The following is a 14,564-nucleotide window of genomic DNA, read 5'->3' as shown; positions in this document are numbered from 1 at the left end:
CCTCATTTGCTTATTGATATGTTCAAAAGACATAGGAGCAGAATAAGGCCATTTGGCCCATTGAGTCTGCTTTGCCATTCAATTGTGGCTGTTCTATCTTTCCCTCAAAAACCCCATTCTCCTGCCTTCTCCCCGTAACATTTGATACCCGTACTAATCATGAACCTACTTGCGCTTTGAATACACTTCCTACTTTTTTCCTATTAACTTCTGCTTCTGTGTGTGTGTGTGTGTGTGTGTGTGTGACTAACACAGAAAAATAACTAGTTGCTTCCTTGCTTGGAACTCTAGCTTGTGAAACTGATTTCCCCAAATTAAAAGTCTCCAGGCAATCATGATTTGAATTGAGTTTTATAGCATTAACAATTTTTGTTGGAGTGAATTGCATATCCCAGAGTCCATGAATGGGATTCCTGTGCTTGCTGTGCGGTGACTGGTATTATTATAATGGGGTCTAATAAAATAAAAATACTGATTAAATGGATATCAAACGGAGTATCCAATCACACTGACAGTCATAACCGCTATGAGTAGAGTCCTTGCACAGAGGGATACGGCAAACCCAATTACATTTTAACAACCAGAGTTTTGTTTTAATAGCCATGCCACAGAGCCCTCCGCATGTATTATTTACTAGCCATGTGGTATATTACAAAAGTCTCAATGCCCTTGTTTAATAGGAGGCCCACTTGAATAGTCTGAAGGGTCTCGACCCGAGACGGCACCAGTTTTAGTTTTGTCTTGGTTTAGTTTATCATTGCCATGTGCACCACGCTGGTCAGGCAGAATCTCTGGATCGAGCACTAAACATTATTCCCTTTATCCTATATCTGTACTCTGCGAATGGCTTGATTATAATCATGTATAGTCTTCTGCAGACTGGATAGCTCGCAACAAAAATGCTTTTCACTGTACCTCACGTGACCATGATAAACTAAACTAAAACCAGGTGACCTCGGGTTACTCCAGCACTTTGTGTCCTTTTGCCCATACGAATAGCTTGGCATCTTCGAGTGGACTATTTGTGTCCAAATACGTATCTATCTGGAGGGAGAAAAAGCCTTAGATTGGGTGGTGGTTATTCAAAAACATAGGAGTCCTGGGCAGCATGACTGGGAAATAACTAGACTCTTACTCAATATGAGCCCGCACAGTTTTGTGGTTCCAGATTAAATTGTATGTTTGTTTAAAGTTATGGCCCAATTGAAAAGAATGAAAATCTCTCTCTAACTCTCTGGAGTGAATGTCATGGGCGCAGTTAACATTCGTAATTTTAAACAAAACACAAAGCACTGGAGTAACTCAACGGGTCAGGCAACATCTCTGGCAAATATTGATAGGCAATGTTTTATGTTGAGACCCTTCAGACTGACTGTAGTGGGGGGAGAGGGGGGGGGGGTCAGAGAGAAAGTTGGAAGCAGGTCAAAGACTGGCAAGTGATATGTGTAAGAAGGAACTGCAGATGTTGGTTTAAACCGAAGATAGACACAAAAAGCTGGAGTAACTCAGCAGGACAGGCAGCATCTCTGGAGAGAAGGAATGGGCGATGTTTCGGGTCGAGTCTGAAGAAAGTCACCCATTCCTCTCCAGAGATGCTGCCTGTCCCGTTAAGTTACTCCAGCTTTTGATGTCTATCCTGGCAAGTGATAGATGGATACAAGTGAGAGGGAGGGGGGGTTGATAGGCAGATGGTTGGACAAAGGCTAGAGATGAAAAGACAAAAGGTCTGAAGAAGGGTCTCGACCCGAAACGTCACCCATTCCTTCTCTCCTGAGATGCTGCCTGACCTGCTGAGTTACTCCAGCATTTTGTGAATAAATACCTTCGAAAAGACAAAAGGTGTGAGATAAGGAGATTAAAAGGCAAGGTGTGAAACCAGAGGACGAAATATAGGTGGAAGTGGACAGGGAGAGGGGGAAAGAGGGGGAGGCAGGATTGTTGGAGAAATGGCTGTGCATCTGTGTGAAAGGAGAAGAGAGGGGGGGAAATGGGGTGGGTGATTGTTTGTGGGTTAGTTACCTAAAACTGGAAAATCCAGTGTTTAAACCGTTGGAATGTAAGCTACCCAAGCAGAATATACATAATGTTGTAACTGTTGTGACGGACATTTGGGTATTTAGAACGATACAGCTGCAAGGAGAGGTTGGATAGGTTTGGATCATTTTATCTGGAACGTTGGGACTTGATAAATGAATATAGAATTATGAGAGGCATAGATAGGGTAGACAGTCAGAACCTTTGACATATGGTAGCCAGCATTCAACGTAGAATATAGAACAGCCCGCATTGACCATGCCGAACACGATGCCATTAAACTAATCTCCCCTGCCTGCATGTGATCCATATCGCTCCTTTTCCTGTATATCCACGTGCCTGTCTCCAAGTCTCTTAAACACCACTACCGTATCAGTGTGCAGGAAAGAACTGCAGATGCTGGTTTAAATCGAAGGTAGACACAAAATGCTGGAGTAACTCAGCGGGCCAGGCAGCATCCCTGGAGTGAAGGAATGGGTGACGTTTCGGGTCGGGTCTGAAGAAGGGTCTCGACCCGAAACATTACCCATTCCTTCTCTCCAGAGATGCTGCCTGACCCGCTGAGCTACTCCAGCATTTTGTGACAACCATATCAGACTCCACCTCCCTTGCTGCACATTTGAGGCATCCACCATCTTCTGTCTTCAACTAATGATACTTGCACATTGCGTTGCATTGCTAATGTGCTTTGTTTTGTATCTATCCCAGGCCACTGCGGTTAAGAATGTGCCTGAGTTTCTCAGCTATCTACGTGCCAGCATGCAGCGCGCTGTTCCTCAGAGCCTGGTTATCTGGTATGATAGTGTGTTGGAGACTGGAGAACTGGACTGGCAGAATGAGCTGAATGAACAGAACAAGTAAGTGCCTGTTATGGGAATCATCTGTGTCTTGTTGCCTGCTGTTGGAATAGTATCACTGCATTAATATCGCACTTGTGTCCCAATCACTCAATTCCCTCTGTGAAATATCACCTCTCAACAACATCAACTTTGAAGATAGACACAAAATGCTGGTATCACAAAATGCTGGAGTAACTCAGCAGGTCAGGCAGCATCTCTGGAGAGAAGGAATGGGTGACGTTTCGGGTCGAGAGGCTTCTTCAGACTGAATCTGAAGGGTCTCGACCCAAAACGTCACCCATTCCTTCTCTCCAGAGATGCTGCCCGACCTGCTGAGTTACTCCAGCATTTTGTGATACCTTCGATATGTACCAGCATGTGCAGTTATTTACCTCCACAAAATGCTGGAGTAACTCAGCGCGACAGGCAAGCTCTCAGGAGAGAAGGAAGGGGTGATGTTTTGGGTCGAGACCCTTCAGATTCAGTCTGAAGAAGCATCTCGACCCGAAACGTCCCCCCTTCCTTCTCTCCAGAGATGCTGCCTGTCCCGCTGGGTTACTCCAGCATTTTGCATCTGTCCTTAGTTTAAACCAACATCTGCAGTTCCTTCCTGCACAAGATCAACTTTGATTCTGACCATCAGTTCATTAAATGCTGATAGAGGCATACAGTCACATACAGCATGGAAACGTGCCCTTCGGCCCAATTCGCCCATGCTAACTAAGATGTTCCTTCTAACTAGTCCCATTGACCTGTGTTTGGCCCACATCCCTCTAAACCTTTCCTATCCATGTACCTGTCCAAGTGACTTTCAAATGTTGTTATGTACCTGCCTCAACCACTGCCTGCAGCAGTTTGTTTCATTTAGATTTAGAGATACAGCGCGGAAACAGTCCCTTCGGCCCACCGGGTCCGCGCCGCCCAGCGATCCCCGCACACTAACACTATCCTACACCCACTAGGGACAATTTTTACATTTGCCCAGCCAATTAACCTACATATCTGTACGTCTTTGGAGTGTGGGAGGAAACCGAAGATCTCAGAGAAAACCCAAGCAGGTCACGGGGAGAACGTACAAACTCCGTACAGACGGCACCCGTAGTCAGGATCGAACCTGAGTGTCCGGCGCTGCATTCGCTGTAAGGCAGCAACTCTACCACTGCGCCACCGTGCCTTCCGAGCCCACCAACCTCTGAGTGAAAAAGTTGCCCCCCAGGTTCCTATTAAATCTTTCCTCTCTCACCTGAAACCAATGCCATGTGGTTCTTGATTCCCCTACTCTGGGGAATCAAGAACATTCTTTGTGCATTTACCCTATCTATTCCCCTCATGATTTAGTGCACCTCTATAAGATCACCCCTCAGCCTCCTGCACTCGAAGGAATAAAGTCCTAGCCTGCACAACCTCTCCCTGTAGTTCACGGTCTTGAGTCCTGGCAATATCCTCGTAAATTTTCTCTGCACTCTTTCCACTTTAATGACATCCTTCCTACAGCAGGGTGACCACAATTGAACACAGTACACTAAATGTGGCCTCACCTGTGTCTGGCACAACTGTAACGTCACATCCCAATTTATGTGCTCAAATGCCTGACTGATGAAGGCCAATGTGCCAAACGCCTTCTTCACCACCCTGTCCACCATGTACCATTAACTGTGATCCACTGCTCAATCTCTTAGTGATTCCAAATTACACTAAAGTCACAAGAGACCGCAGATACTGGAATAGGCATACATTGCCATACATTTTAAACCAGTGTTTTTTATCTTGATTACTTTTGGTACCAAGGAGGTTTATTTGTTTCCCGTAGAGTTTTCTTTGATTCCTGCGACGGTATTTTCCTGAACTACAACTGGAAGGAGGACCACCTGGAGAGGACGTTGGAGCTGGTGGGGGGACGCCAGGCAGATGTCTACGTCGGGGTTGATGTGTTTGGCCGAGGAGATGTTGTTGGAGGAATGTTTGAAACCCATCAGGTAATGTGAGATGAGATATAGAGTACAGGACCACCACCGTTTTTTCTGGCAACTGGTAGTCTGTCCTTCCCTTGAATTGGGAAAAACTCCCCCCCCCCCCCGGAAGTCCCCCCAAAAAGGTGGCGACTAGGCCGGGTTAGGCAGCTGAACTCGACCTCATTGGGACATCCGCGTCAATCGGCGGGTTGAATTTGCCCCCTGCGGCTGTGGCTCTGGAACTCCGGCCTGGCTGGGGCCGGCAGCCAGGCCGGCCCCAGCCATAGCGACTTCCACGGCCGGCTTTGCGGCCTGGTATCTCAACCCCCCCCTCTCAGCCCCCCCTCCGCTCTGTTGGTGCGGCAAAATGGATAATCCCGAAAGGCTCTGGTACCAAAGGTGCCAAAAAATCGGTGGCCGACCTAAATTATTCCAATACGCTAGACAATTTTCACTCGGTTATGTTCGTACATTTGCAATGAGTTTGCCATATAAATAAGGAAATAAATGACACTGGTCAGTTTTTTTTACATTTCAAGGAGCATATTTCAATAGAAAATTCTGCAAGTCTGAGACACGGATACCTGTCCGGTTTTTTTTCAAAACACAAGGTGCTGGTGTAACTCAGCAGGTCAGGCAGCGTCTGTGGAGGAATGGAACATGATATTTTGGGTTAGCTCACAGTCTGAAGAAGGATCCCGACCCAAAGTATCACCTGTTCATTCCCTTCACAGGTGCTGCCTGACCCGCTGAGTTCTTCCAGCACTTTGTGTTTTGTTCAGGATTGCAGCATCTGCAGTTCCTCGTGTCTCCCTGTTTTGCAGGCTCGTTACATGATTTTATAGGAGCTGAAGTAATTGGCAATTTCATTGCAGGTCTTGTCATTGATCTTCATGACTATTTTGCTGAAGTTTCTAAGACTATAATCGGAACAATAATCAAAGGAGAGAATGTCGACACAATTGTGTAGGAAAGAACTGCAGATGCTGGTTTAAATCGAAAATAGACACAAAATGCTGGAGTAACTCAGCGGGTCAGGCAGCATCTCTGGAGAGAAGGGATGGGTGACGTTTCGGGTCGAGACTGAAGAAGGAGTCTGAAGAAGGGTCTAGACCCGAAACGTTACCCATTCCTTCTCTCCAGAGATGCTGCCTGTCCCTGCTGAGTTACTCCAGCATTTTGTGTCTACCTTTGAATGTAGACACAATTCAGATGCAGATGATGCTGGTTTACAAAAGGGTCCCGACTCGATACGTCGTTTATCCATGTTCTCCAGAGATGCTGCTTGACCCGCTGAGTTACTCCAGCACCTTGTGGCTATCAAGCCGGACAATTTAAGTTTAATTTAGAAAAGACATTTGAACAATTATATGGATCGGACAGGTGTAGGGCAATGGGCCAAATGCAGGTAAATGGGACTAGCCCAATCACGTGAACTTGGTCAACTGAGACAAGGTGGGCCGAAGGCCCTATTTCCGTGCTGTACAGCTCTAAGTGTGTTGTCAATAAATGGTGACGGGTCCTTTAATTTTAATATTTGCATGTAAAATATAAATGTAATTAGATGCATTATGGAATAATAAGTTTTGCCCTGTGGCGGTTTCTTACACTGTGGTTGTTGGCTGTGTTCATTTGGATGCATTGGTGGAGATGAGTTTTGTTTCGGGAAGAACCATGTCAGTGTTTTTGCTGCCCTCTGCTGTTGTGGCCGAGTATTCCAGCTGTCTGCAATCCGTGCTCTCTCACAATTCACAGCAGGGTCCTCTGTAACTGCAACTTTAATGATGGTAACAAGCTATTGCTGAACATTGATAACGTTTTTCAAATTGGAAGGAAAGGTTTGAAAATAAAAGTCTGTCTTTGCAGCTGTTATTTTATAGCTAAAATGTGTAAAGTCTAGTGTTCTGTGATACCCAAAGTACCAGTTTAGTTTAGAACACAAAGTGCTGGAATAACTTAGTGGGTCAGGCAGCATCTCTGGAGAACATGGATAGGTGATGTTTTGGGTTGAGACCTTTCTTCAGACTGATTGTGGGGATGAGCGGGATAGAGGGGCAGGACAAAGCCTGGCAGCTGATGGGTGGGTGCAGGTGAAGGGCGGGTTTCGATAGGAAAGTAGGCCAGAGATGAAAAGACAGAAGTGAGACAAAAGAATTGAAGAGGAAGAAATGTAGGTGGAAGGTGAGGGAGAGGGGGGAAATACGAGTCCAGGTGGGGCAGAGGCGAGAAGGGGGGGGGGCTTGAGGGCAGAGGAAGGGGTTGGGGAAGAAGGGAGAGCAGGAAGGTGTTGTAGTTTTATGGGTTCAGCAAAGTATCAGGTACAATAATCTCTCAGCTTTTTTCAGTTGCGATATTTTCGAGTTCAGAATGAAGTATTTATGTGATGATTTGCGTTGCATTCCAGTCCTTCGAGCTGATCAGGAAGTACAACTTCTCTGGAGCTTTGTTCGCTCCTGGCTGGGTGTATGAGACTCTGGATAAGGAAAGCTTCCATCAAAACCAACACAAGTATGTAGTCAAAGCATTTCTGAACTCATAAATAAATGATTTGTTGTGCCATATTTGTAGACGATAAGCTGCACTAAAGTCGGCGCTAATGGTATTTGCTTTCAGCCAGAAGATCTTGGCATCCATGTGCAACATCAGGACAATGTAGCTAGGATCATCCAGATTCTGTAGCTGTGAGGCTTGGGTAAAGAGACACGTGTAAGACGGTGATTGGAGCTTTGCTGGCATCTGAAGCTGACCACACTAATTGTCCCGAAAGAGCTGAGAGTCAAGTCTGTCATATGTATCGGCAATGGACCAATGAAATTCTTGCTTGCTGCAGCTTTACAGACCTGTAAAAACAATAGCACACAAATAAATACACCATAATCAATGGTACAAAAATCAATAATCAGTAATACTAGGTAACCAGGCGATAACGATGCAAAACCAAAGTCCATAGTGTGACTGACACAAGATCCATAGAAGGTCATTGTTGCTGAGGTAGTGGTTAGTGTTGTGCTGTGCGTAAGAGTCTGATGGCTGCTGGGAAGAAGCAGCTCCCGAACTTGGAGGTCATGGACATCATGAAAGAAGACCCTTGGACGATCTTTAATTGGACTTTACTTTGCGCTCCACATTATTCCCTGTATTCTGTATCTGTACATTGTAGATGGTTTGATTGTAAGCGTGTATAGTCTTTCCGCTGACTGGATGGCACGCAACGAGATAGCAAGCAAATAAGCTTTCATTGTACCTTGGTACAGGTGACAATAAACTAAACTAAAACTAAAAAAAACACTTATTGGGTTAGAATGAGGGGGAAATTAAAAGGACTGTTGGCCTCCCATCCATGTACCTCTCAGCTCCTTTAGACTTTAGAGATACAAAGCGGAAACAGGCCTTTTGGCCCACCAAGTCCGCGGTGACCTGCGATCACCCTGTACACTAACACTATCCCACACACTAGGGACAATCTTACAATTTTACCGAAGCCAATTAGCCTGCATGTCTGGAATGTGGGAGGAAACTGGAGAAAATCCCTGGGGAGAATGTAAAAGCTCCGTACAGACAGCACCAGTGGTCGGGATCGAACCAGGGTTTCTGGCACTGTCTTGCAGCAGCTCCACCGACTGCGCGCTCTCTATCCTTTCAAAAAGCATCTCAAAACTTATTTGATTGGTGTTGTGTTTTTTACGATCTGGGAAAAAGGCCGGTAAATTTTATTACATTAAAAATGCCACATGAATGTAACTTGTCAAGCATCAACGGAATTGATCATTTTTATTGTAGGGAAAAAAACCCTGCAAATGCTGGGGTTTTTTATTGTTCATTTATTCAATTTCAATTTCAATAACAATTTCTTTTATTGTTCATTGGCACCCGTTGTCTTCCCCTCCAGGTTCTGGAGTTTGTTGGCTGAATATTTGCCCATTCACCGTATCTGCACACTGCCCCTTGTCACATCGTTCTGTCAAGGCTTTGGGAAGAACGTTTACCGGAATGGAAAGGTAGTGTTTGAATGAACCACTCAATGGTACAGATTTAGCTCTACTCTTCCACATCCCGAATCAATCGGTGGGGAGGGGGAGCTGTTACATTGACTGATAATTTGCGTGGAATATCTGTAGTTTTATACCATCATGTGTAGGAAGGAACTGCAGATGCTGATTTATACTGAAGATAGACACAGAGACTGAAGAAGGGTTCCGACCCGAATCATCACCTATCCATGTTCTCCAGAGATGCTGTCTGACCTGCTGAGTTACTCCAGCACTTTGTGTCTATCTTCGTTTTATAACATTATCAAGATTGGTGCAGTGGTAATACCGAGCCCTGAGGACGTTCCAAAACGCTCTGGATCGTCGGGTAAAGTAAAAACGTCTCACTTCTGTCTTAGAACACAAAGTCGCTGGAGTAACTCCGGGGGTCAGACAGCAACTCTTGAACGTGACTTGCTGCCCAACCCCTTCAAAGCCTCTCCACTGACAAGACCCTTCCAGGAATATACCAGACTATTGATATTTTGGATAATTGGATAATATCAATGCATATTTTTAAGGCAGAGATAGATAGATTCTTGATTATTACGGATGTCAGGGGTTATGGGGAGAAGGCAGGGAAATGGGGTTAGGAGGGAGAGATAGATCAGCCGTGATTGAATGGCAGAGTAGACTTGAGGATGGAGTAGACTCCAGCACTTTGTGTCCATCTTCGTTTTATAACATTATCAAGATTGGTGCAGTGGTAATACCGAGCCCAGTTCCGATGCATCTAATCCCATTGTTTTTCCTTAACGTGCTCACGCACGGCAGTAACAGCTCCCCCCCCCCTTTGCTGTCTCTGTTATGTATGAAGTGCTACTGGAGTTTAGTGATTTATTGCAACTTTCCCCTTCTGAGGAAGGCCATGGAGAGTTGATGCAGCGGCTGTTCAATAGCTTGCTCTTGATGCCGACAATCTTCAGTTGTGGTATTTCAATTGTTTAGTTGAACCAAGATTGGTCATAAGTGATAGGAGCAGAATTAGGCTCGGTATTACATTACTACTGCACCAATCTTGATAATGTTATAAAACGAAGATAGATGCAAAGTGCTGGAGTCTACTCCGTCCTCAAGTCTACTCTGCCATTCAATCACGTCTGATCTATCTCTCCCTCCTAACCCCATTCCCCTGCCTTCTCCCCATAACCCCTGACACCCGTACTAATCAAGAATCTGTCTATCTCTGCCTTAAAAATATGCATTGATATTATCCAATTATCCAAAATATCAGTGGTCTGGTATATTCCTGGAAGGGTCTTGTCAGTGGAGAGGCTTTGAAGGGGTTGGGAAGCAAGTCACGTTCAAGAGTTGCTGTCTGACCCGCGGAGTTACTCCAGCGACTTTGTGTTCTAAGACAGAAGTGAGACGTTTTTACTTTACCCGACAATCCAGAGCGTTTTGGAACGTTCTCAGAATGTGATGGATGTTGAGTCTGTGAGTGTTTTTGACAAGGATAGGTGGTTATGGAGCAATGGGTGAAAGGTGCGGGTGGGAAGGCAAGGTTGTGGACCTGTGCCTGGCGGTGGGGGAATGGTCGATATTGATCTTGCTAAATGACAGAGCAGGCTAGAGGGGGCTGGTGGCCAACTGCTTCTAATTGGTGTGTCCATGTGTAACCGTAGTGACCAGCTTTGCCCATGGCCTCATAACGGAAGGTCAAGTATCGAGATAACTGATCCAGAACATTTGCCAGAGGGTCTCCACACCTAAGGGTTTGATGATTGGTCTCGGACTCTGTTCATTAGTCTCAGTCAGGACTCGAGTCTATAAAACATGCGTTTCCCCATTCCCTCTGACTTTTAATTGACTGTTGTTATTTTGATGTTAAGTTGTACATAATCATGAGAGAAATAGATCGGGTAGACGCACAGAGTCTCTTTCTCAGAGTAGGGGAATCAGGAACCAGAGGACATAGGTTGAAGGTGAGGGGGGAATGATTTATTAGGAACCTGAAGGGCAACTTTTTCACACGAAGGATGATGGGTGTATGGAGCGAGCTGCCGGAGTAGGTAGTTGAGGCAGGTAGTATTGCAAAGTTTAAGAAACATTTAGACAGGTACATGGATACGACAGGTTTAGAGGGATATGGGCTAAATGCAGGCTGGTGGGACTAGTGCAGATGGGACGTGTTGGTGGGCGTGGGCAAGTTGGGCCGAAGGGCCAGTTTCCACGCTGTCTGATGTTATGATTCTATAACTGTTTCTCGTTAATCCCTTGTTTGTATAATTCTTAATGCTGCAGAGAGGCTTGCTTATTGGAGTACAAATTTATCGGGCGGTACAGTGCACAATTTATCAGGCAGCTGGTCGACAGCCTCGCAGCTTCAGAGACCCAGATTCGACCCTGACCTTGGGTGCTGTCTGTGAGGAGTTTGCACGTTCTCCCTGATATCGATTAAAAACAAGAAAACTTTAGGCACTGACTCAATGAGCAGATCGAAGAAAATGATTGCGTTTGTTGATATTTTTCAAGTAAAATATTCAGTTTAATATTACTCCCTTCTGGAATGTTGCTAAAATTAAAGAGTTTTGTTGACTGTGCAAAATATCAAGTTGCAGAATAGGCTAAATCCTCCACAGCCTGTAGCCTAAGCCATAGTTAGGAGCATTAGATTTCCCTTTGTAATTATCCAAAGTTCCTCTGTTGTGTAGATGTAAATAGCACAGATTGAATTCAATCACTTAATGATAGAATTCAGATATTTTAACAAGGGATCATTCCAAAGATTCCGAACCTTTGACAAAATAGCAAACTTGTAGAATCCTTTATAGAACTCAGAAGATAGAACAGTACAACACAAGGCACGGTGAATGGTGCAGCGGTCGAGCTGCTGCCTCACAGCGCCAGAGACCCGGGTTCAATCCTGACCTCGGGTGCTGTCTGTGAGGAGTTTGCATGTTCTCCCTGTGACCGTGTGGGTTTTTCTCCTGGTGTTCCGGTTTCCTCCCACATTCCAAACACGTGTGGGTTTGTAGGTTAGTTGGCTTCTGTAAATTGTCCCAAGTGTGTAGGTTAGAATACGTGTGAATGGATAATCGATGGTCAATATGGACTTGTTAGGCTGAAGGTCCTGTTTCCACACTGTATGTCTAAACTGATCGAAACAAAATAGGAAAAGGCTCTTTGGTCTTTGCTCACTCTCTATCACAATTAGCAGTTGCAGAAATGTCTAATTTACCTTTCCTACAACACTTCCCCTTTTCTTTCCCCACCCCTCCCCTCTGCCCCATCTATTTCCTATGCACCAATTTCCCTCCTTGTACATTCTTTTCTCTGGCTTCACAATTTGCAACTCTTCAATCAGTCTGTCTCACATCTTCTTTCATCTCTGGCTCTAGTTCTGACCATCTGCCTTTCAATCCGCCCCCAGCCAGTGGCCATGCATTACTTACTATGCTTTGTTCTGCCTCTCCTCTCTCCCAGCTTTCTCTCCCCTCCCCCCTCCCCCCCCCCCCCCCCCCCCCCCCCCCACACTTCCCATCCCACAATGTCTGAAGAAAGGTCCTGACCTGAACATGTTCTCCAGAGATGCTGTCTGACCCGCTGAGTTACTCTGGCACTTTGTGCTTTTGGACAAATGTACTGCTGTAAATGTTGTCATAGAGCATCTATGGGCGATTTCAAAGCAGCAAATATAAACATTGCGTATTTGAAGTCTGCTGTTGTGCCCTTGGTGCTTGGTGCACTGAATTAGACTCGTTCATGGCTGATTTGACCCAAACTTAAGAGCATGTCAGAAGATAGCCTCACGTGTGCCAGCACTTGCTCACTGGTAGAATCTGAAGCTTTGAATGAACAGGTTCAAATCGCACGCTAGTAACTCGGGGGCACAGAAACCTGGGCTGAGATTTCTTCTGCAGCAGTCCGCTGAAATGTTAAAACACCGCATTGTCTGATCCTTCAAGTGGGTTAGAATGAGGGGGAAAGTAAACCTTGAACCGGGGCGGCACACAGTGGTAGAGTCGCTGCCGCACAACACCAGAGGCCCGGGTTCGATCCCGACCTCGGGTGCTGTCTGTGTGGAGTTTGCGCGTTCACCCTGTGACGGTGGGGGTTTCCTCCGGGTGCTCGGGATTCCTCCCACACCCAAAGACGTGCGGGCTTGTGGTTTAATTGGCCTCCATAAAATTGCCCCTAGTGCGCAGGGGTTGGATGAAAAAGTGGGGTCACGGACAACGAGTGTGGGCGGGTGATCAATGGTCAGCATGGATTCGGTGGGCCAAACGGCCTGTTTCCTTGCTGTATCTTGATAGGAAACTAAGCAGGGGGTGAGGCGCATGTAGTCGCTGTGTGGTTCTCCCTGGCATTAGTCATTGTTCCACAACAGTTATCACTGTGGCACCTTATCTGATTACCCAGTCTCCCATTTTATTTGTGAGAAATACCAAATTTTACTCTGGTTTATCTCAGTGTCACTTCAGTACTTTAAGGCCTTTTTAATAACGATCATGAGAATGGTTTGGTCACAGCTGGATGACGCACGAGTGGCTGGTGAGACCTCAGCGTCTCAGAACCTGGCAAGGTCTTTCCAGAGCTGATGATTTTCTAGAATTGCAACAACGCCTTCATTTTCTAAACCTAACTGCTCATAACATGCTTTAGGAACGGTTATGTTACTAGCGTCTGAGACGCTCCGTATTGATGTCAGCTTTGTGCTGTAATGAACACATTTTTAATGCTAAGTTGTGAGCATAATTGATCATTTGGAAAATGAGTATACATTGGCTGAGAATGCAACAAAGCAATTTGGTTATTTAGCACATTGTATGAAGTGAGTTTACTTAGTAGAAATTGGGATTAAACCCTCGTAGTGTTTATCATTTCCTTTGGGCAATCTGTATTCATTTCACTGCTCCTCCCTGCAGGTGGAGACCGCTGGGAGCTGGGTTAATCTCAGTCTGCAGGAAGTTCAGCCTTTACTGATGGACCTGCAGCCGCATCTGGCGAATGGTGCCATGAAGATCTACGGGTGTTCAGAGGATGCCTGGAATGGAGGATGCAGTCTGGTAATCGAGGGTCTAATCCCAGGGACCAGGCCAGAAATGTCCGTGAGGTTAGTCCATGCATTTGGTCCATCACCCTCTCAACCTTTCCTATCTAGATAGCTGTCCAAATGGCTTTCTGAATTCGTAATTGTATCTGCTTCTATCGCTTTCTCTGGCAGTGTACGGACTGCCCTCTGAGAGAAAAAGTTGCCCCTGAGGCCCCGCTCTGATGAAGGGTCCCAACCTGAAACATCACCTGTCCATGTTCTCCAGGGATGTTTACTTTAGTTTAGTTTATTGCCACGTTTACCAAGGTACAATGAAAGGCTTTGGTCGTGTACTAACCAGTCAGCAGAAAGATAACACATGATTACAATCGAGCCGTCCAGTGTGCAGAAAACATGATAGAGGGAATAACGTGAAAAACGTTTGGTGCAAATAAAGTCCGATGAACAAAGATAGTTTGAGGGTCTCCAATGGGGTAGATAGTAGCACAGTTGTTGGTAGGATGGTTTAGTTGCCTGATAACAGATGGGATGCTGCCTGACCCACTGAGTTACTCAGGCATTTGGTGTCTTTCATTGGTAAACTAGCATCTGCAGTTCCTTGATTCTGCTTAAGTCTTTTGCATCTTGTTTTAGACTCCTTTATCCTGGGGGAAAGACTGTGATTCCCCCCCCCCCCACCCCTCTGGAGGTCTCCCTGAAAATAAGAACACCTAGG

At 45.6% G+C, this 14,564-nt stretch overlaps 1 protein-coding gene across 3 annotated transcripts in view; it reads left to right on the top strand.

Moving 5' to 3' along the window:
* engase (endo-beta-N-acetylglucosaminidase) overlaps positions 1-14,564 on the top strand; it is a 52,779-nt gene that overhangs the window by 22,194 nt on the left and 16,021 nt on the right. For all 3 annotated transcript variants that reach the window (XM_078401093.1, XM_078401092.1, XM_078401094.1), the window contains exons 6-10: positions 2,743-2,891; positions 4,684-4,849; positions 7,230-7,333; positions 8,715-8,823; positions 13,722-13,909. In XM_078401093.1, the coding sequence (XP_078257219.1) occupies positions 2,743-2,891; positions 4,684-4,849; positions 7,230-7,333; positions 8,715-8,823; positions 13,722-13,909 (716 nt within the window). The remainder of the gene's footprint in view (positions 1-2,742; positions 2,892-4,683; positions 4,850-7,229; positions 7,334-8,714; positions 8,824-13,721; positions 13,910-14,564) is intronic.

The sequence above is a fragment of the Rhinoraja longicauda genome, chromosome 6 (genome assembly GCF_053455715.1).
Source record: "Rhinoraja longicauda isolate Sanriku21f chromosome 6, sRhiLon1.1, whole genome shotgun sequence".
Classification (NCBI taxonomy): Eukaryota; Metazoa; Chordata; class Chondrichthyes; order Rajiformes; family Arhynchobatidae; genus Rhinoraja; species Rhinoraja longicauda.
This window is presented reverse-complemented; position numbering and strand designations above follow the sequence as displayed.